Raw genomic sequence first — 21,670 nt, forward strand, 5'->3', positions numbered from 1 at the left:
GAGTTGTACATCACAAATACCCTGCTCTGTCATCACCTCTCTTCGTTCATGAGGTGGTTTTACTAAATTTTTAACCAGAAAATAACACTATAAGATGGATGAATGAATTTTTTAAATGTAGCTATTGTATTGTTGCAGATACTGTTACTTTCTAAAATTGACATTTCTTGAAAGAAAAAAAAGCAGTACATAAACATTCCAACTTTCCTAAATTGGCCCTCACAAAAAGAGGTGGTGGCACTGTTGCTTTAAACCAAATAAATCCTTGGGTCTCACTGAGTGCTCGTTGCTGTTTCATGACGTTCTAAAAAATTAAAGTTAGCTTTAATTCACCTCAGTGGTTCTTATTAGTAATATATACCACTTACTGAGTACCCACCATGTGTCAGGGATGCTTCTAGACTTTTAGAGTTTATTAACTTAATCCTGACACTTTAAGGTATACTTCCATTCTACAAATAAGCAAACTCAGTAGGATTAAGTGACTTGCCCAAGGTTCCAAGCTACAAAATGGCCCATCTAGTTTAGTGTGACTCCAGAGCCCCATATTTTTCTCTAAAAAACAAAGTACTAAAACTGCAAATATTTTTTTTTTCTCTAAAGATTGGCACCTGCACTATCTTCTGTTGCCAGTCTTCTTTTTTTTTTTTTCTTCTCCCCAAAGCCCCCTAGTACCTAGTTGTATATTCTAGTTATAAGTCCTCTGGCTCTGCTATGTGGGAGGCTGCCTCAGCATGGCTTGATGAGCGGTGCCAGGTCCACGCCCAGGATCTGAACCGGTGAAACCCTGGGCTGCCAGAGCAGAGTGCGCGGGGTTAATCACTTAGCCATGGGGCTGGCCCCTGCAAATACTTTCTTGAGAAGATAGTATTGTAATAACCAAGCAATTGGTGAAGATGAGCTGTAACTAAAATATTACAGAATTCTTCTTTTTTAAGGGCGATGACCCAGAATGAGTTAATGCTCAGCACATAGAATGTTCTGGCATATACATATAGTCCCTAGGAAGTCAGCTTTGAAGAACCTATACTTCTGTTTATATACTAAACTTATTTAGGAGACTCATGGAATATGGATGTTATGACAGATTAATGGAGGGGGATGTGGTAGAGTTACAAAAATACATAGGCTTAATTATTTTAGAATCAAAATGGATTGTAAAGCTTCAAAGTGTGGGAAGCAGCAACTTATTAAGAATTTGAGAGAAGTAGGTGTTAATACTACTTATTCACAGACTTAATTGTCAATTTGTTCAATAAATATTTACAGGGTTCCCATTGATGTGCCAGGCACCAGTGTAGGTGCTGGGAGTGCAGTAGTGAATATAACAAAATGCTGTCATGGAGCAGCAGCAGACAGTAAACAATACGTATGACTGGCCTTGATTAACACTCTTCTGTTTTGAGGGGAGGGGTGTCAGGCTAGCTGGAGTGATCCAGGAAGGCCTCTCCAAGAAGGAACATTTGAGCAGAGCCCCTAGTGATGTGCAGGAGTGAGCCATGCAGCTCTCTAGAGTGATTCCAGGCAGAAGGTACAGCAAGTGCCAAGGCTCTGGGGCAGGAGTGTGCTTGGGATGTGTGAGGAACAGCAAGGAGGCCAGTGTGGCTAGACCAGGGCAAATGAGGGCAGCAGTGGTAGTAAAGAGATTTGAGGTGTGTTAAGGATTTGGCATTTTATTCTTGGTGTGATTGTCAGCCATTGGAGGGTTTTGAACAGGAGAATGACAAGTGATTTACATCTTTAAACCATCATTTTGGCTGCTCTGTGGGGAATAGACGTAGGAAGGCAAGAGTGGAATGCTGTTACAGCAGCCCATCTGAAATATGTTGGTAGTTTGGGCCAGAATGGTAGCTGTGAAGGTGGTAAGAATTGGTGAAATTCAGATATATTTTGAGAGTGGAATTTACGGGATATGCTGATACGTCAGATGTGGGGTAAGAGGAAATGAGAATTCAGGGACTCCAAGGCTTTTGGCCTAAGTAACTGGAAGAACAGAAATGCGATAGGAAGGGTGTTTTATCTTTTAAACATGAGCTCTTCATTCAGATTACCTAGGTTTTAGTCCCTGCTGTCATTGACTGCCTGAGTGACCTTCTATAAGGGGCTTTAATTGCCTGGATTTGAATCCCAACTGTGCTGTTAACTACATTTCTGACCTTGGGCAGGTCACTTTAATTTCATTGTGCCTTAATTTTCTCATCTGTAAAGTGGCTGTTATACTAGTATCTACCTCATATGGTTATTGTGAGGGTTAAATGAGTTAAGAAAAAAGTAAAGTGCTTAGAACAGTGCCTGATGCATAGTAAGTTCTCAGTAAATTCTGGCTGTAATCATTTCATGAACAATTATCTGTTTTATTCACTGCTACTATCCCAGAACCTAGATCAGTGTTTGGCATGTGATAAGTGCTCAGATATTTGTTCTGTGAATAAATGAGTAAATTAATGAACTGATAAATGGCAACCCTTTACTTCATAGAATATGCTCCTCTGTTTCCTCTTCTCTTAAGCCCTTCCATCCTTATGGTGTTTTTATCCTCTTCATCGATAGCCTCTGACTTCAGTGTGGGGAATGAGGTCTATATTCCATTCCTGAGATTGGGTCCAGCGTGTGTGTTTTCATGCCACAGAGTGTGCTGCGCTTTCGCTGCTTTCTGTGTTTTAGGCTGAAGGGTTCTAGCAAAGTCTGGTCTACTGATGTTCTCTTAGTACTCCTCCTCCCAATTTAGATTCAGGTCTCTCTCAGGAAGCCTTGGACAGCACTTAGATGTTAGTAAAAGGGCAACTCTAACTCTTCTGCCTTATTTTTACGTGCTGCTACTTGGCTTGTTTTTCAGTTATTTATTCTATTAGTCTTTTTTTCTTTTGAGGAAGATTAGCCCTGAGCTAACATCTGCCGCCAATCCTCCTCTCTTTGCTGAGGAAGACTGGCCCTGAGCTAACATCTGCCCATCTTCCTCTCCTTTATATGTGGGACGCCTACCACAGCATGGCTTGCCAAGCGGTGCAGTGTCTACAGCTGGGATCCGAACCGGTGAACCCCGGGCTGCCAAAGTGGAACGTGCACACCTAACCACTGTGCCACCAGGCTGGCCCCTCTATTAGTCTTATATGCTTCTCTTTGTTTTCCTGTGATATGGTGAGATTTTCTCCTATCAGAGTTTATGAGGAAATTAGAAGAGTAACGGGAAGGTTAAGATTTAAACAACCATGTGATAGCCCAGAGTGCTTGGCTCCACTTCTGTGCTTTTGCTGCTTCTACCTGTTTCCTGGTCTGGTCTCTTAGATTAGGCCAGCTATCTGCTCTTTCTGTTCTCCCTGAGATACTGATGTGGAGAGAAAGTGTGAAGATGAAGGTCAAATGTGCTTATAATATTAATAGGAATGTAGATTGTGAATACAGATTGAAAATCTGTGGCTACAGATAAAGAAAAAACTACCCTAGTTGAAATTTAGATAGTATCTATTTTTAAGAGGAGAAAATTGAAGCACATTAGACAAAAGGTCATAGACTATGTTGGATGGGGACTAGAACCCAGTTTTACATTTCTAGTAAGTATTCAGTTTTTCACCAGAATATTAGATTATCACTTGAAGTTCGTTTGCAGTGGAATGAGATCATCTAGGGTTATAACATTAGGAACCATGAGTTATGTAGAAACATTGCCAAGAGTATATAAAAGAAATTTCCATTAGTTGATGTTAAAAATAAAATTTTTCTTTTCTCTTTTGTTATCTGAATGGTGATAGGAGCAGAGCTTATTGCCTAAAGTGGTCGTGCAGGTGTAGTAGATTATCCAAACATCAAAGAGTACCACTTACCAGTATAACTAATTGATTGGCAGCATGAGTGACTAAAGTCCATTAGATTATGGTGGCCACTCTTGAACTCACAGAGGGTGTTTAAGATTACTTAGTAGTTGTAGGACCCACTGTTGACATTTATTGTCAAATAGAAGATATCACAGATGAGAGGCATAGGAGAAATCCACTCTTACCCAATTTTAAGGTGAAATGCTCTGTTTCGGTATAGTTCCCACTTGAACTGATCCTGAAACCCTGCCTTCCTCAAAGGGTTGTTTTGAGGATTAAATGATTTATGTGTGAAAGCAGGTTGTAAACTGTAAAGTGCTCTTCTACACAGAGGTGGCAGCATTTAAAAACTCAGTTTAGGGCTGGCCCCGTGGCTGAGTGGTTATGTTCACGAGCTCCGCTTTGGCGGCCCAGGTTTTCACTAGTTCGGATCCTGGGTGCGTGGACATGGTACCGCTCGTCAAGCCATGCTGAGGTGGCATCTCACATGCCACAACTAGAAGAATCCACAACTAAAAATATACAACTATGTACCCGGGGGCTTTAGGGAGAAAAAGGAAAAATAAAATGTTTTTTTTTTTTTAAAAAAAAAAAGACAATTTGGAAAATTTGAATGTTGGCTAGGCATTTAGTGAAATTAATTATCTCTTTAAAAAAAACTAAAAAATAAAAGCTCAGTTTAATACTTAAAGATATTTTACAAAGAAAATAAAACTCTTTGATCTCTTCTTTATTTCCATGCATTGTTTTAATGGTATTTATTTATTAATAGCAGTTGTTGTCTGTTCCTCTAGAAACTAATATGCAATACTACATGTTATTTCCTTCTAGGGTGCTCGGGTTGGTAGAATAGACGCTTTCGTCCAGAGCTTGGATAAAAATTTTATGGTTCCAGTAGGTGGTGCTATAATTGCTGGCTTTAATGATTCCTTCATTCAGGAAATCAGCAAGATGTATCCAGGTAAATAAATTGATTCCTCTCAGAAAAAGTAACTAACAAACAAAAATCCATTTGTATGTGGGGTACTATAATAAATCTTAATTTCCCAAGCTTTTTTCCCCTCCTAAATATAACTTGTTCATCCTTATTTCAGGCAGAGCTTCAGCTTCACCTTCTTTAGATGTCCTTATTACTTTATTGTCACTTGGATCAAATGGCTATAAGAAACTATTAAAAGAAAGAAAGGTAAGCTTTCCCTTTAGGTATAAAATAATACACTTGACCAAAACAGTACTCCCGGTTATTGGTGTTTTTGCGTTTGCTTTATCACTTTGGGAGTATAGATATCTAGTACGGTCCTAGGGGATTTGCTTTGCTCTGGAACCACCCTAGGTGGTTTTCAGTTCATCATTGGCATCCTGTCTATCCAGATATTCTGAGGAACCTTGGACAGGGGATTTTTGTGTTTTGAGAAACTCCTGCATCAGGGATTCTTATTAGTTCAGTAAAATTCAGTTCACTTACCTCTTAAAGATAGAGGTTCTTGGAGACAAATGGACAAATTTTTTCTTTTTAGTTTCTGGAAGTCTGAAGACTTGTATAGGTTGAGATATCAGTTGCAGGAGGAAGAACCAGGTCACAACTTGGCCAGCTTCTCGTTCTGAAATAGTAAATCCATCCCTTGCCATTATTGCAGTGCTGCATTCATTGCTTATGTTGGCTATGATAAGTGACATTTGTGCTTGAAATCTGGGCTTTGTCTCCAATGCTGAAAGCTGGCTTAATTCAGGACAATTCCAAAATTGTATTCAGAGACAGTGTTGGCAGGGCAGGTCAGACAAAGATGTTTTATTCATCCTGTCTGGGAGAGCTAGAGGTCCCTGGTGTAGTTTTTGTATCGGTATCACTTTCTAACACTTAGTAGCAATTAGAGTCCCTTAGATTTAAAGTAGCACTTTACATATTTTAAAATATTTTCATATGTATTATCTGATAGATCCTCTCAACAGCCTTATGGGTACGTAATAGAAGTTTAAAAATTTGAGGGCTCTATTTTACCCTAGTCCCACTCCCCCCACTAATTCAGTCCATAGGAAAGTAATTGTTTACTTTTTATTGTGAGGATATCTCTTGAGATTTACATGATATAGGAAAAGATGCTCACCATCAATCATTAGGGAAGCAAATTAAAACCACAAGAAGGTACCACTATACACCTAGTCGAAGGGCTAATATTAAAAAAAAAAAACTGACAGTACTAAACACTGGCAAAGATCTCAAACAGGTAGAACTCTCAGACATTGCTGGTAGGAAGGCAAAATGGTACAGCAACTTTGGAAAACACTTTGGCACTTTCTTACAAAGTTAAACATATACTTAGCACATAAACGGGCTGTCCCACTCCTAGCTATTTACTCAAGAGAAATAAAAATTTATGTCAGTACAAAAACCTATGCGTGAATGTTTATAGTGATTTTATTCATAATTACCAAACCCTGGATACAATTCAGAAGTCTGTCATCTGGTGTATAAACAAACTGTGGTACATACATACTCAGCAATAAAAAACAAACTACTGATATTTGCAGCAGCATAATGACTCTCAAATGCATTATGCTAAATGAAATAAGCCAGACTCAAAAGGCTCCGTATTCTATGATTTCATTTATATGCCATCCTGGAAAAGGCAAAAAATATTGAGAAAGAAAAAAAATCAGTGGTTGTCAGAGACTTGGGTTGAGGGAGGGGACGAGTGGGGTGGTGAAATATTCTGTGTCTTGAGAGTGGGAGTAGTTTCATGACTGTATATGTTTGTCAAAATCCATAAAAGTGGACACCTGAAATTTTACTGTATGTAAGTTATGCCTAAATAAACTTGACAAAATTTTTAAATGATTAGAACAAAAGTCCAGTTTGATAAACTCCAAAAAGTAATGATTATGGTCATAGATTGTTAAAGTCAAGAGAAGACGTCAGCAGATCTTTCAGGGAACCTTCTCCATAAGACAGATGAAGACCGTTTACAGATGAGGAAAACTGTCATCTGTTTATATGAGAGTTTAATTGTATCAGATGCCAGGGGATCTTAGCTCTCCTGTAACTAGTTGTTTCACTCTGGGAAAGGTATTTGAACTCAAAGATTTTACTTGAGGTAAGTGCTACCGTTATCCTCTTCACAGGGAATGGAGGGGTAGAGAAGTAACATGTGTGAGGTAAATTGTAGGACATGGATTTAAACTGAGGCAATTGGGCTTCTGATCCTCTGCCTTAATTGCTAAACTCTACTGCTTTTTTTCTTAGATGGATTCATAATCTAGCCTGGTAGCTATGTAGCTATTTTACAGAGCTGTAAACCTGAAGACTTAGGTTGACTAATATCCAAAGGAGGCAAAAACAATGAGTAGATTTAGCTACCCTGGCCAAAAAAACTGGGTTCTGTTTCAGAGAGGATAGAAGCTGTTTGTTTTTTAGAGTCACTGTTGTTGGGGAGCTGCCTTTCCCCGACTCCAGGTAGTCCTGGTAGACTGTCACTCACAGTGTCCCTTCCTCCTTTTTCAGGGTGGGCATATGATCTGGCTAGCCTGGTTTACATGTAGGCATGCGGAGGTAAAGTCCTTCCAGCAGATTTGATAGATCCTTTAGAGATAAAGGGTCTGTTAATGTGCAGATAGTAAACTTTAAGGATGAGCGTTATGAAAGGACAAGCAGAATGTATGAGAACATGGGTCACCTAAGCCAGCTGGGGCACCTAGCCTACCTCTGGGAGGGTCAGGGAAGGCCTCTCCGAGAAAGTGACATCTAGATCACTTCATAAAATTAGCTTTCCTTTAGGATAAATTCAGATTCACTAAGTCTGGAGTGGGGCTCAGACAACTGCATTTTAAAGAAACTTCCCTGATGAATCTGATGTGCACTCAAGTTTGAAACCCATTGTTTTTGGGGCACACAGGTTACTTGTATCTCTAATAGAAACTTGGAGAGGAAAGATACAGTGTCATGGCATTTTAATACTTTACATAGGTAGATAATGTTTTATGGAATTTGAGATGGACTGCATAAATATCCCAAATATCAAAGCTTGAAATTATAGCTGCTGCTGCTTTTCTTTTTTTTTTTAAAGATCGGCACCTGAGCTAACAACTGTTGCCAATCTTCTTCTTTTTTTTTTTTCTTTCTCCCCAAAGCCCCCCAGTACGTAGTTGTATATTCTAGTTGTGAGTGCCTCTGGTTGTGCTGTGTGGGATGCCGCCTCAGCGTGACCTGATGAGCGGTGCCATGTCCGCGCCCGGGATCCAGACTGGCAAAACTCCGGGCCGCTGAAGAAGTGTGTGTGAACTTAACCACTCGGCCACGGGGCCGGCCCTGAAATTATGACTTCTTAGGTGTCTGTTTATTTCTGATCTCTTTAGTTGTCATAGTTGTAGTCTTTTCTTATGTTCTAGCTGCTTTTTACCTTATGTTGATCACTCTGCAGATTTGGCTAAAAATTCATTTTTAAACTAAATAAGTGGAATATATGATACTCTGACAGTAAGACTGTTACACAAAGTTTTAAGTTAGACATTTAAAGAATATACTTTATTGTAGATAGAAACTTTAAAAATTTTTATATACTGTTATAATATCAAATAAGCATACTATTTATTTATTTTTTTGGTGAGGAAGATTGGCCTTGAGCTAACATCTGTTGCCAATATTCCTCTTTTTGCTTGAGGAAGATTGTTGCTGAGCTAACATCTTTTCCAGTCTTCCTCTATTTTTCGTACGTGGGACAGTGCCACAGCCTGGCTTGATGAGTGGTGTTTAGGTCTGCATCTGTGACCTGAACCTGGCAACCCTGGGCCATTGAAGTGGAGTGCTCGAACTAAACTGCTACACCACTGGGCCAGCCTCTAAGCATACTATTTAGTATTTCCTGTTTTTATTCTTCTTGAGTTGAAACTATAAATAATAATAGTTAATAATATTAAATATTTACTCTAATAAACTAATACAGTACTTGAGTGATTTTGTAGTTAAATTAATTTAACTAACACAATAAACTGATTATTTGAGTGCACACCCCTAAAAAATTACCATCTGGTGTGTGAAATGAAACTTGGTCTTTGATTATGGGCAGTCTAGTAGATTAGTGTCCACCTTGGAGTTGCCATTGATCCCTCTACTCTTAGTGTCCTTTGCTTGATAATATGCTAGATGCTCAGCAGATGTTTGTTGAATGAACTAAGGAAAGACATAGGTTCAGTATTGTATGTTCATCTCTTGTTTTACACAGAATAAGTATTTTTCTGGAAAATTAGAAAGCAAACAACATTTTGATACCAACTTCTGTTATGAATTAGATGTTCTTATAGAAGTATTTCCATATGTGGATATAGTTGAAAATTTGTGAAAAGGAATGAGTTGAAATGGTGATTACCAGCTGTGTGTAACAGGTACTGTACTTCTGGGAGTGAGACCTTTTCCCTAACAGGGACTCCTCTTCCAAAGCACTTTTCTTACGTTTGGATTATAGAATTGTTGATTTCATGGGTGTTCTCTTATTTTTTTGGAATCTAAGAATTTCTGTTATGCCATGGTTCTTCTGACTTCTGACATTTAGGGTTCGACTTTAAAACTTTCAGCTATTTCTGGATAATTCCAAAGGTCCACGCATGTGTACATTTTGCTTAGCATGAGTGAAAATCCAGCTGCTTTGAGAAAAACCTGCGGGAATATGTAGCTCAGCTGGTGAATGGATCCAACAGGCAGTCTGTTGGGCTGGGACTTTATTCTTTATTAATCATTGGATAAATATTTTATGGGAAAAATTTTATATTCTAGTGGTATTTGTGAATTGGATGGCTCCATCTCAGGTGTCAAGAGGTAACTCTCTTTGTAACGTCCAGAACTTTGTTCTTTTGTCTAGATAGAGTAGAGTGGAATAAACAGGGACAGGACAAGAATAGTATTAGAGCTAGAAGATATTAGTACATGTCTGTAGGAGTCCTGCTAGCTAATGTTAGTTACTGTAACCTGAAAACTCTTTTATGCTAAGGAAAAAGTAGCTGGGTGGGGAACTAACACTTTTATGAATGTCTGTTGTATGCCAGGAACTCTGCTAGGTTCATTATGTTCATTATTTCATGTACTGCTTAGAGCAGGTTTATGAGGTAGATATTATCCTCACTTTACAGATGAAATTGAGGCTTGGAGAAGTTAAGTACTTAGCCAGAGACCACATATAAGTGCCAGACTGCCATTGAAACCCAGGCCCATGTGATGCTAGAGCCTCTGTGCTTTAGCCACTCTCTTCTTGCTGCCTCTAGTCACTCATCCAGCATTGAGGGGTGGTGACCTACTCACTCCGGGCGAGGCATTTCATCCATAAAAATGATGATCTCGTGACCTCCTGTTTTTATCTAGTGGAAGCATGTAAAACCCCAAAGACTCTAATGTATCAATTGGTTTTATTTAAAATTCTTTGTGTAGAATTTACTTAGAACAGAGGCTGTCTGTAGTGGTAATCTTCAAAGTATTAAAATGCTCATTTGAGAATTCTGTCATTGTAAGTGAAGGAAAGTTTGCTCTTTAACAACTTCATTCAACAGGCAAGTCTTTGAAAAATGTGCATGTCCTCCATAAACCATAATTGCATATATGTAGCATAAATATTGTTTTTTTATTGGATTTGTTGCAGAAGTAAGGGCCTCTTTTGTTTAAATGGACTTGCTTTTGAACTGTGGAAATTTAATCGTGATAGTTTATTGGTTCAGCTCTGGAGAAGCTGAGGCAAAGCTATTTTGTTCCAGCCAGAGCTATTTATATACCATCACTGAGAGCTCCTTTTTATATTATTGGTGTTATTGCGTACTAAAAAAGGAGTGTTAAAAGAAAACTTAGGATTTGTTTTTATTCTGTGCCCTTATTCACCACAGTGATATTTTTAGAGGTTATTTCATCTAGCTATATCTCTTCAGAAAAGGCTTTATCTTTTTCACAGTAGAGCAGACAAGAACTCAGCTTGAAGCCATTCCTTCTCAAGCCTTCTTTTTTGAAGGGTGAAAAGATCAGAGAGAATGGAACTCTGTGTGTGAATTGAGCTTCTTTGCCCTTAGCCCTTTCTTGATCAACACATCTGCTTCATTGAGGGAGAAATGTCCATGAATTTAACTGAAGAGGCCTTTAAGAAAAGGGGTTAAAATTTAAGAGACTGTTTCTTTGAGTTTTTCTACGCAAAAAGAAAGATCAGTCTTAGAATTCTCTCCTCACTTCTGTTTTGCTTCTGGAGAAGACCATTGTTCTGCGTGGCTTTCCTTTTAGAATAGTGCTTTCCTGCGCAGGGCGGGCAGATCATCATTCATTGTTGCAAATATCTGCTGAGTTGGACAAGTGCACAAGAGGAGTGACAGCCGAATGGCTGTTCCAGTGGCTGGAATTTGTTAGCTGAAGCTACGAGGAGAAACTAAGTTTTAAAAGAACCTCAGACATATAACTTCAAACGGTGTCTTATAACAAAGCTAAGGTTGGAAACATTAGTAGATTTGCGGCCCTAAAAGTGGAGTAGTTGAATCTCAACAAAAGTGTCAGGTTTCAGCCCTGGATGTGGGGCCTCAGCAGAAGAGTTTGAAAGCATTGCTTTAACCTGTGATGCAAGGACTGCCTGGATCCTGTCAGCTGGCCGCAGTCACAGAGAGCAGCATATTGCTTTTGGTGCTGTTATCTTCAAATATGGACATCTGTGTGCCTGGATATGTACCTGTAGTCTGTTGTCCATCCATCATTTCATGTTATCATTGAAATATTAGACTACTTGTTATGTTTCCCTTTTGATTTATTACCCACCTTATGAGACATTATGATAATATGGTAAGTTCTATTTTCATGTTATCTTGTAATATGAAACAGTATGTTTCAAAAAACCTGACTACATAAGACCTTTTTTTTAAAATTTAGTGAATTATTCACATTCTTGGGTTATAGGGAGGGATAGGCTAAATGTTGGGCTTCATGACTGCAGATCAATTTGCAAGAGGCCGTGTAACAGATAGTGCTTAATATAATTCACCTTCTCTTCCATTAACATCTGGAATTGTGGTGTAAAGTTTTGCATTTTTATTCTAGAAATATAGCTGACGTTAGCATTCAGGTATACAGTTCAGTTTATCTCTAGTGAAGAGTCTTTTAAAATTAAGTTAAATATAGCACAAAAGACATAGGAAATCAATAATATTTCATTTCTTTTAAGTAAGATCTTTCTATATACTTTTGCTTGGGGTGCTTGTAAATTTCTCCCTTTATAGATGTATTTTATAATAAATGTCAGTTATAGATTGAACTGTAGCAAAAAAATAGTGCAGGTTCTGTAGTACCTTTAATATATCAGATAAAAAACTGCTTAGCTAAGTATTAGTGTAGGAAATAGTGGTACAGTCTCCTAAATGATATTTTTTTTCTTTTTTTTTTTTAAAGATTGGCACCTGAGCTAACAACTGTTGCCAATCTTCCCTTTTTTTTTCTTTCTGCTTTTTCTCCCCAAATCCCCCAGTATATAGTTGTATATTTTAGTTGTGGGTCCTTCCAGTTGTGGTACATGGCACGCCACCTCAACGTCACCTGATGAGTGGTGCCATGTCTGCATCCAGGATCCGAACCAGCGAAACCCTGGGCCGCCATAGCAGAGCACATGACCTTAACCACTCGGCCATGGGGCCGGCCCCAAAATGATATTTTTTTTTTTTTTTTTTTTAAAGATTTTATTTTTTCCTTTTTCTCCCCAAAGCCCCCCGGTACATAGTTGTGTATTCTTCGTTGTGGGTTCCTCTAGTTGTGGTATGTGGGACGCTGCCTCAGCGTGGTCTGACGAGCAGTGCCATGTCCGCGCCCAGGATTCGAACCGACGAAACACTGGGCCGCCTGCAGCGGAGCGCGCGAACTTAACCACTCGGCCACGGGGCCAGCCCCCCAAAATGATATTTTTTAAATGTAGTTATATTAATGGGAGAGCAGTTAAGACCTTAATATGTGGAATATTGTAGGATTCAGTATGTTGTGCTTTAAGATGCTTATTACCTGTCATAACCTCATAACCTTTTGCACAGAGTAGAAATACTATACATATTTGAGGATGGATGTGAACTTGACTCACAAATATTTTTCTTGTCTAATTACTCCCATACTAGTGAAACATGAGATTTAGTTACCTTAGTATTATGTTTATAGTCTAAAGATTTTTATCCTAATGCTAGCTGCAATTAAAACTGAATTCAAGTGCCATTAGCAAGTAATTGATAGAACTGGATAAAACTAATTTTTTCAAGTATGAGAAATCGAACATTGGGAAAATCTCAGTTTTTTAATAGCCATGTATGCATCAATAAGTTTAAAAGCATCCGCTAGGGGTGTTCCTAAGGAAACATTTCATCTTTTTTTAGGAATGGCTAAGTACAAATTAAGTCCTCTGCAAGTTAACCACGTTGGTGATTATGGTGGCAGCCATACTAGATAAAATAATGTTTTAAATTGGTCCTCACCAGTGAAATAAGTTTTTTGTTGTTACTGTTAGGGGGTAAAATGTAGGGTTCTATAAAAAGTATTTCTTGGCTATCAGATTTGTTTCTGCTTGTGAGAAACCGATGAATTTGAGAGTAAGAAAGAATTAGACAGATAGATGCAGATTAAGCCTTTGGTATATAATGTAGATGAAGAAAAATCGTCTGAACTGAATATCGGAATATTAGTTTAAGAAGGAAGGGCCAGGAAATCTTTATATGTCTCAGAAAAGATTCCTGCAACTTTCTTTTTTTGTTTTTGCAAATGTTGATAAAATTGCCTCCTTAAATGTTTCTCTACACATATTTTTAATTATGAAAGAGAAAGCTTATCACATGTAACAGTAACATTTACTCGTAGCTTCATTAGGTATGACAAATGTGGATGTTAACTCTGAATATAAAAAGAATTTATTTTAGTGATCTAAGATTTCATAATTCTTACATGCTGAGAATTGATCTTACAAAATGTCCTAAAAGTTTAAGAATGACTATTTATAAATTTTTCAGGTTGGAATATAAAATATACTGTGTTGACAGGGTAAAAATGTTTGTGGTCTTAAGTAGATTCATTAATAATTCATAAACTTGGTAGGAATTTTCCTCTTAATCTTTACTAACAAAAGATGGAGTTAGTTATCTATGTGCTTTAGACATGAAAAAGCTACTCTGGGTCCCAGTGTGGGATCAGATTATCTAACCCTTACCTTAGAGAAAAATGAAGCAGCTTTTGTCACCTTTGAAGTTAAAGAAGTATCATTTCCTGCTGTCTCCACTTGGGTACTCTGTTGGCCCTTGGCTCTTTGGTGTATCTTTAGCGTTTATATGTTTTGACTATGGCTAGAGGAGGTCAGCACAAAATGGGTTTGTTCAGGGGCAGACTTACTTGGGCAGATTTTCATTTCAAAACTTTTTAAAAGACTTACTAGGAGAAGAAAATAGAACTTTAGGTCAAACAGTTGCCAACTTAATATATATTTGTAACTTTGTTAAACTTCTACTTACATGTGCACATGAAATTTTATGCCTGTAAAATATTTTTATTTTCTGTTATATATATATTATTTTTCAGAGTAGGATCAATAATACAATTTTTAGTTTTTAGTTGCTATATTCTTTTATTTGAGTTAAGGGATTTGTTAGTTTTAACTGCGTATGATTTAAGGAAAAAACATTTTTAAATGACCTCTTCCTAAGTTACTGACATGCTAAAATCCTGGCACATTTTTCTTGGTGTTGGGAAAATAGTGGTAAAGAAGACAAATTCCCTTCTTTCAAGGACTCTTTTCCATTCTAGTAGGTCGACATAGGCAGTATTCGTTTAAGCAAGTGAGACAATTTCAGATTGTGGTAAGTACAGTGAAGGAACCAAAATAGATATTCTTGTTGGAGGGAGATTGAGAGTTGGGAGTAGGCAGAGTTGGAGAGCTACTTTAAAGGGAAGTAATAAAGGAAGGTCTCTTTAGTCTGTGACAAAAGGGACTATTCATGGAATAATCTGGGAGAAGAGCTTTCTGAGTCTGGGGGAAGCAGGCACAAAGGTTCTGACAGTTGAATGAGCTGGCATGTTCAGCACTTGGAAAGGAGGCTGATGCCGTAGTCAGTGTGGGCAATGACAGTTGCTGAGTTGGGCATGTTGGCTGGGCCACATCATGTGGGGCCTTATAGATGAAGAGTTTGGTTTTTTAATACTTACAGGAGGAAGTCATTGGGAGAGACATGATCTGATTTATGCTTTTGAAAGATCACTCTGGCCTCTGTGTGTAGAACAGATTGTAGAGGGGTGAGAAAGTAGGCAGATAAATCATTTAGAATCTATTGCTGTGGTCCAGGGAAGAGGTTGATGACTGCTTGGACTAGAGCAGTAGCCCTGGAGGTCTGAAGAAAGGATGGAATTGTGATAGGTACATAGCCCCAAAGCAGAAAATGTGCTGGATCTTTGCCTTCTTTGCCTAAATCCTGTAGTTTCTGATAATTGTGGCAACTTTGAGTCTCTCTATATTGTGGCAAAGGAAAGAATTGCTCCTAGGGCACGTGGATGAGTTAATTTACAGCACAGACTTCACACCAATCAGATTTTGTCTCACTAAATCTGGCAAGTTGCAGTAAGTATTTATTTGATTTTCTTTAAATGTAACATTTTGTTGTTGCAGGAAATGTTTTCATATTTGTCCAGCCAACTGAAGAAGCTGTCAGAAGCCTACAATGAAAGACTGTTGCATACACCTCACAATCCCATATCCTTAGGTAATTTTTTCTTTTTAAAAAGATCAGTACTTCTGAACCATCCCCAGCAGGAAGCTGGTATTTCTAGAAAGAGTATGAATTCTTTCTGGTTACAATGATATTTCTAAGTTGATTATAGTATTAACTTGTAAACTGAAAAAGTTTAGTTAGCCTTTAGAAATGCTTTAATGTATTTCTAAGGTAAAACCTTTACACTGAAAGAATCCAAATCAATATTAAGTATTATAGTGACTACAATGAATATACAGAAAATAATACTTTAATTCCTGCTTCTAACCAAAATAATTTGGTCACTAGTAAGAACTCTATATAAATATTTAAAAATTTCTACCAGTTAACACCATAATATTAGAAATTGAAGCTATGCTTATATTTTTTGTTTTGTTTTGTTTTTGGTGAGGAAGATTCACCCTGAGTTAACATCCACTGCCAATCTTCCTCTTTTTTTTGCTTGAGGAAGATTAACCCTGACCTAACATCTGTGCCAATCTTCCTCTAGTTTTTGTGTATGGGATGCTTCCGCAGCATGGCTGATGAGTGGAGTAGGTCCATGTCCTGGATTCGAACCTTCGAACCCAGGCCACCGAAGTGGAGGGCACAGAGCTTTAACCACTCAGCCCCGGGAGCAGCCCTCTTACATTGTTTTTAATGCTGCTATTGTTTGTTTTCTTAAATGTCTCTATGTTAGAGAAATCTGTATTTATGATAGTTTCATTTGTCTGTATAAAGACTGTGTATTTTTGTCATTTAGTACAAGAGCTACTAAACAGGATAATATGAATGTTGACTTTTATGCACTTAATTAACTTCCAAGCTTCATAGTTTCCCCTTTTAATTTGTGAATATATGTAGTATGATATATTTCATGTATATCTGAGTAAAGTAAGGAAACAATCATTTGTAACTGAAGCGTTTTTCAGGAATGAGCTTCCATGGAAAACTATTTGGCCACCAATATGTAATAAAATCCACCCCAGTAAGTCCCTTGCTGGTTTATAATCCATGTAGATGTTATAGAAGGTGATATGGTGTGGTTTGAATCTCAATTCTGCCATGTACTAGCCTCTCACCTTCTTTTCCCTATCTCTAAAATAGAGATAGTGATCCCTCCCGTGCAAAATTATTTAACAGTGGTTGAGAGTGTATTTGTGAAGTATCTGCTAGGGAGAGTCTCACTTCTCAGGAAATGGTAGCTAGTGGTGGTGGTATGAGTAGAATATAGTTTGCCCACATAACCTTAGAAAGGTAGTTTCCATTTCCATATGCAGAAGTTGATCTTTCTTCTATATGTGCTGAAATATGTTCCATGTTCTCATTTGACAAGTTCTTAAGACATGGTTGAATTTGAATAAACTGCCATATTGATCATGTCATTTTCCCATCTACTTAATTAGAAAATTCGCTCTTTGGAAGGGTGATATGGAAATTCTGTTCCAATTCTGAGTTAGTTTACATTAACATATTTTTGTTTGATATGCAAACAGATCCTTTCTGTAATTTATTAAGTGCATTAAAGTGAAATCATGCCACTTGACAATGAATAAAAAGTAATGTCTCTGTGAAATAAGCTGGTCACAAAATGACAAATACCATATGATTCCACTTATATGAGGTACTTAGAGTAGTCAAAATCACAGAGACAGAAAGTGGAATGGTGGTTGCCGCGGGCTGGAGGGAGGGAGAATAGTGAGTTACTGTTTAATAGGTATAGAGTTCCAGTTTGACAAGATGGAAAGAGTTATATGCATACACAGCAATGTGAATGTGTTTAATACCACGGAACTGAACACTTAAAAAGGATTAGGATGGTAAATTTTATGTGTGTATATATTTTAACACAATAATAAAAAAGGTAATGTCTCCATCATTAAGTGTTTGTTTTTTGAGTGATTTTTGTGCTGGAGAACCAAGGCTCATGGGGATGCTTTTTTCTTTTTCAGCTGTGACACTTAAGACACTAGATGAGCACCGTGAAAAAGCTGTCACTCAGCTTGGCTCAATGCTTTTTACCAGACAGGTTTCTGGAGCCAGGTAAGAATGTTTAAAAGAGGCTTGGATTTATTTGGCTTTTCAAAGTTAACTCTAATAAAGTACCTTTCCTTAACAATAGTCCACCAAGTACACTCGGAACTACACCTGAGAATTCAGCATGGAGTAAAAGAATGAGATAGAGACTCTGTAAGGCCGTGACACACTCACCTGTGGACTGCATATGCCTCAGATAGTCACAAAAGAGAGGAGCATTGTTTGTTTGAATAAACACACAGAAACAAAGTTTCCTAACCTCTCTGTACAAATTTTTGTCTTTATTTTCCTGTGTTAGATAATCTTCAGTAGTGTCACGTTATGGTGTTAGAAATAAGTCATCTTCATTACTAAACTTAAGTGAAAATGTTTCTAAGGAAAAGTTCATTTTCTAAACTAAAGAGGTTATGCAATTTTTGTCTAAGTACTGCCTTTGAAAAATGTACTTTTTGTTCTTATATATACGTGGCTTAAAAATGAATTTCGATTTTTATTTTATATTTGATGAGGTCAGAGAAAAATGACTTGAAAAGAAGTATGTTGTTCTAAGTACTCTTCTTTACATACTTCTATTCAAGAATTTCTCCGTACCAGAGGTTAGAGATTTCACATCAAAGGACAACTTTTTAGAAGAAAAGGTCTTAGATTAGTTTAGCTTTTCCCTTGATGAACTATATCTGTTTACAGCATAGTTTTGACACTTCTCAAATGGTTTTCTTAGCCTTGCTTTTGGTGTTGCCACTATTTGTATGTTTAGGTTGATCTTAATTGACTTCTTAAAAAAAAAAAAAGGACCACTAGAAATCTGCTTATATTGGGGCCGGCCCGGTGGCTCAGCGGTTAAGTGTGCACGTTCTGCTTTGGCGGCCTGGGGTTTGCCAGTTCGGATCCCGGGTGCAGACATGGCACTGCTTGGCACGCCATGCTGTGGTAGGCGTCCCACATATAAAGTAGAGGAAGATGGGCATGGATGTTAGCTCAGGGCCAGTCTTCCTCAGCAAAAAGAGGAGGATTGGCAGCAGTTAGCTCAGGGCTAATCTTCCTCAAAAAAAAAAAAAGAAAAGAAAAGAAGTCTGCTTATATCAAGCATGCCAGTGAAATCAAGCCTGAAAAATGCAGGTACCATTGCTGAATATTACTGATTGCTGATGACCACCCCACTGTGAGGAGTTACATAATTTCTGGATCTTTGCTTTGAAACTCTCCATTGCATAGCACTGATTAGATAGGTGTAATTTTCCTTTATTGATTATTTGAGATGACACAGCAATTAATTAAAGTGCTTTGACTTACAAATTTCAGTATTCCATTAAAGTGTGTATATGTGAAGTCAAATTCCATATTTTGTACAAAAACAGGAATAATTTTCTTCTCCCTCTTTGAAGAAGATGTAAAGGTGTTTGTGATTCCTAGTGCTTGTAGCTCTTTGATAAAAGAAAAGTAAATGGTAATCACTAGGCAGTACTTTTTTATGGAAACTAGCAGTGTATTGTATAATTTTTATTTTAAGACTCACAGTCTATTTTCATAGGCCATGAGTTATGGCTCTTTTTAAACTTATTGATAAGTAGATTTAAGGCTTAGTAACTCAGATATCTTTTGTTTATGGTGATGTTCTGTTAAAATTACCAGACATGTTAAATGGGTAACTCTTTTCCCCTTTCAGAGTTGTGCCTCTTGGGTCTGTGCAAACCGTGAGTGGCTACACTTTCAGAGGCTTTATGTCACATACAGATAATTACCCTTGTGCTTACCTCAATGCTGCATCAGCCATCGGAATGAAGACACAGGATGTGGACTTGTTCATAAAGAGACTTGACAAGTGTTTAAAGACAATAAGAAAAGAACAAAATAGAGAGAGTGATGTATCTGGAATTGACAGTTATGACAAAACTGAGGATGTGGATAATGAAGAAATGGCTTTAAAACTAGATAATGTACTTCTTGATACATACCAGGCTGCTGCTTCATGACATGTGAGGGTTTTTTTTTTTTAATATTTTGAGAGAAATGATGAGGCTGCTGTACAAAAAGCAGTTTAAAGACAAGACTTGAGATTTTTGAATTGGAATTTCATGAAGAATACTTGGTCAGGAACTGAATATGGTCTGAGCTAGCTGTTGATGATTGTTATGTTTTTTGTTCTTAGACTGCCTCAATCATGATGATCCTGAACAGATTATAATATACAATTAGCGTTTTTCTAATTGTTAGAACATTTGTCAATTCAGCATTATGATTCAGATAATTCTTACGAATATGACAGTAAAATTACCTCTAATTCTCTTTGAAATGTGTAGACTGCTTCCTCCTAACCATTCTCTCTACCATTCACAAATTACTTATGTTTCTGATCTCACAGAATTTAGAAGGATCTCTAATGCTACCAGTCACTAGGTGTTTGTTGGTGTGTGTCAGTCCCAGTATGCCTGTGAAGCAGGCATTTCCCAGGGAAGAGAGACAAGGTGTGAGCTTTACTTTTCACTCAACAGCAGTGGTTCTCAACTGGGGTTGCTTTGCTTATGTGGGGACCTGAAATTGGCCACCCCAAGATATGTCTCTTTGGCATCAGGATTATTTGAGGCTGATTGCTTTTGATAAACTGGGACAGGGAAGGAGGCTCTGAGGAATGGAATTTGCCCTTTGTTGGGACACCTTTGCATTTGTAGGGTAAATCTCTATCTGTAGGGGGTGCCTCCCTCTCTGTACCAGGAAGAAGAAAGGAGATGGCCTTCTCTCTGGAAGCTGTTAATCAATGCCAAAGGCAAAGACTTAAATCTGCATTTTATTGTGCTAGTCTGGTAACCTCCTGTAACTGACTTCCCTGCCCCTCGCAACTTTGGCATTTCTTTAAGGATTAAGCATCTTTCTTTAGACTAGGAACTGATTGCTGTGCTCACCTGTGACCACCCAGCTCCGGACAATCGACTAGCCTCCTGCTACGCCCACCGAGATAGCCGACCACTACATGCTGTGTCCATCAAGCGCTGTGCCGACAGGGCAATCTTGTGACTATTGTGGGAGGGACATTTCAATCACATGTGAAACACCCTGTTTGGGGGTATATAACCACTATGTGCACCCCACTTCTTTGGTGCCCTTTCTTCCTTCGGGAAGAAAGGCCCCGGGCCATGGTTCCTCATAAAGCTTTGTTTAATTTTCTTTTGCTATTCTGTCTCATGTGAATTTAATTCATTCTCTGGCCAGACGAACCCACATTTGGGGAGAGGAAATGTCCACCTCCCCTACAGTTACATGTAAGCAACATCTGGGGCCATTTTTGGTTGTCAGAATTACTGGGATGCTAATGACATCTAGTGGGTGGAGGCCAGGGTGCTGCTCAACATCCTACAGTGGACAAGTTCCCAAAACAAAGAATTATCCAACCCAAATCTCTTTAGTGCTGAGGTTGAGATTAAAAAACCCTGCTCTAAAGTAAATGAACTCCTCAAGTAAAAAGAAATTTTCCATAGCAACTTCAATTATTCAGTAGTGCTTCCAAGAAGATAGCTCTATAAATGTTATGAAACTAGACAGTGTATAGACTCCAAAGTGATAACCAGGGTTATCAGTTCTAAACATGTAATTATAAATTGTTTTATATGACACTTGTGCATTTTTCCATTTGGGCAAGTGAAAACTTTGACTGTTTTTGTTTCAAGCAGCTGTTGTATATTGGTTAGTTTGTTCAGGTGTTGTGCATGGCCATCATCAAGAATGGTTAACGTGGGTATTTTTGAACATATTTTTGCTAGGGAGGTGAAGGTGATGTAGCATGATAATGATAAACTAGTGTGTTGCCCGCTCCCTGTGCACATCCTCACTTCTGAGTCTGAAATTCCAGACATATTGGCTATAATGATTATTTGTGTTAATTTTAAGAAGTAGACTGATTTCTCATAGCCTGGAGAATTAATGAAGCTTCTGAATACACCCAAGTGCCAGAGCTGTGTTTCTCAGGACTTGCTCTCTGGAGCCTTATTCCTGAGATGCTTGAGGGGATAAAAGGTTCTGTGGCCAAATAATGTTGCGACTTTGCAAACCTGCCTATTGGCGTATTAAAGGTTCTAAGAATTCCTTTGAAGCCAGGTTGAATGTATCCTTATCTAAAGATG

At 38.0% G+C, this 21,670-nt stretch overlaps 1 protein-coding gene across 2 annotated transcripts in view; it reads left to right on the top strand.

Moving 5' to 3' along the window:
• SEPSECS (Sep (O-phosphoserine) tRNA:Sec (selenocysteine) tRNA synthase) overlaps positions 1–20,725 on the top strand; it is a 41,995-nt gene extending 21,270 nt beyond the window's left edge. For both annotated transcript variants that reach the window (XM_070262531.1, XM_001497563.7), the window contains 5 exons: positions 4,644–4,773; positions 4,907–4,998; positions 15,437–15,530; positions 17,471–17,561; positions 19,222–20,725. In XM_070262531.1, the coding sequence (XP_070118632.1) occupies positions 4,644–4,773; positions 4,907–4,998; positions 15,437–15,530; positions 17,471–17,561; positions 19,222–19,528 (714 nt within the window). In that variant the 3' untranslated portion in view covers positions 19,529–20,725. The remainder of the gene's footprint in view (positions 1–4,643; positions 4,774–4,906; positions 4,999–15,436; positions 15,531–17,470; positions 17,562–19,221) is intronic.
• The last annotated feature ends 945 nt before the right edge of the window (positions 20,726–21,670 follow it).

Source organism: Equus caballus, chromosome 3 (genome assembly GCF_041296265.1).
Source record: "Equus caballus isolate H_3958 breed thoroughbred chromosome 3, TB-T2T, whole genome shotgun sequence".
Lineage (NCBI taxonomy): Eukaryota > Metazoa > Chordata > Mammalia > Perissodactyla > Equidae > Equus > Equus caballus.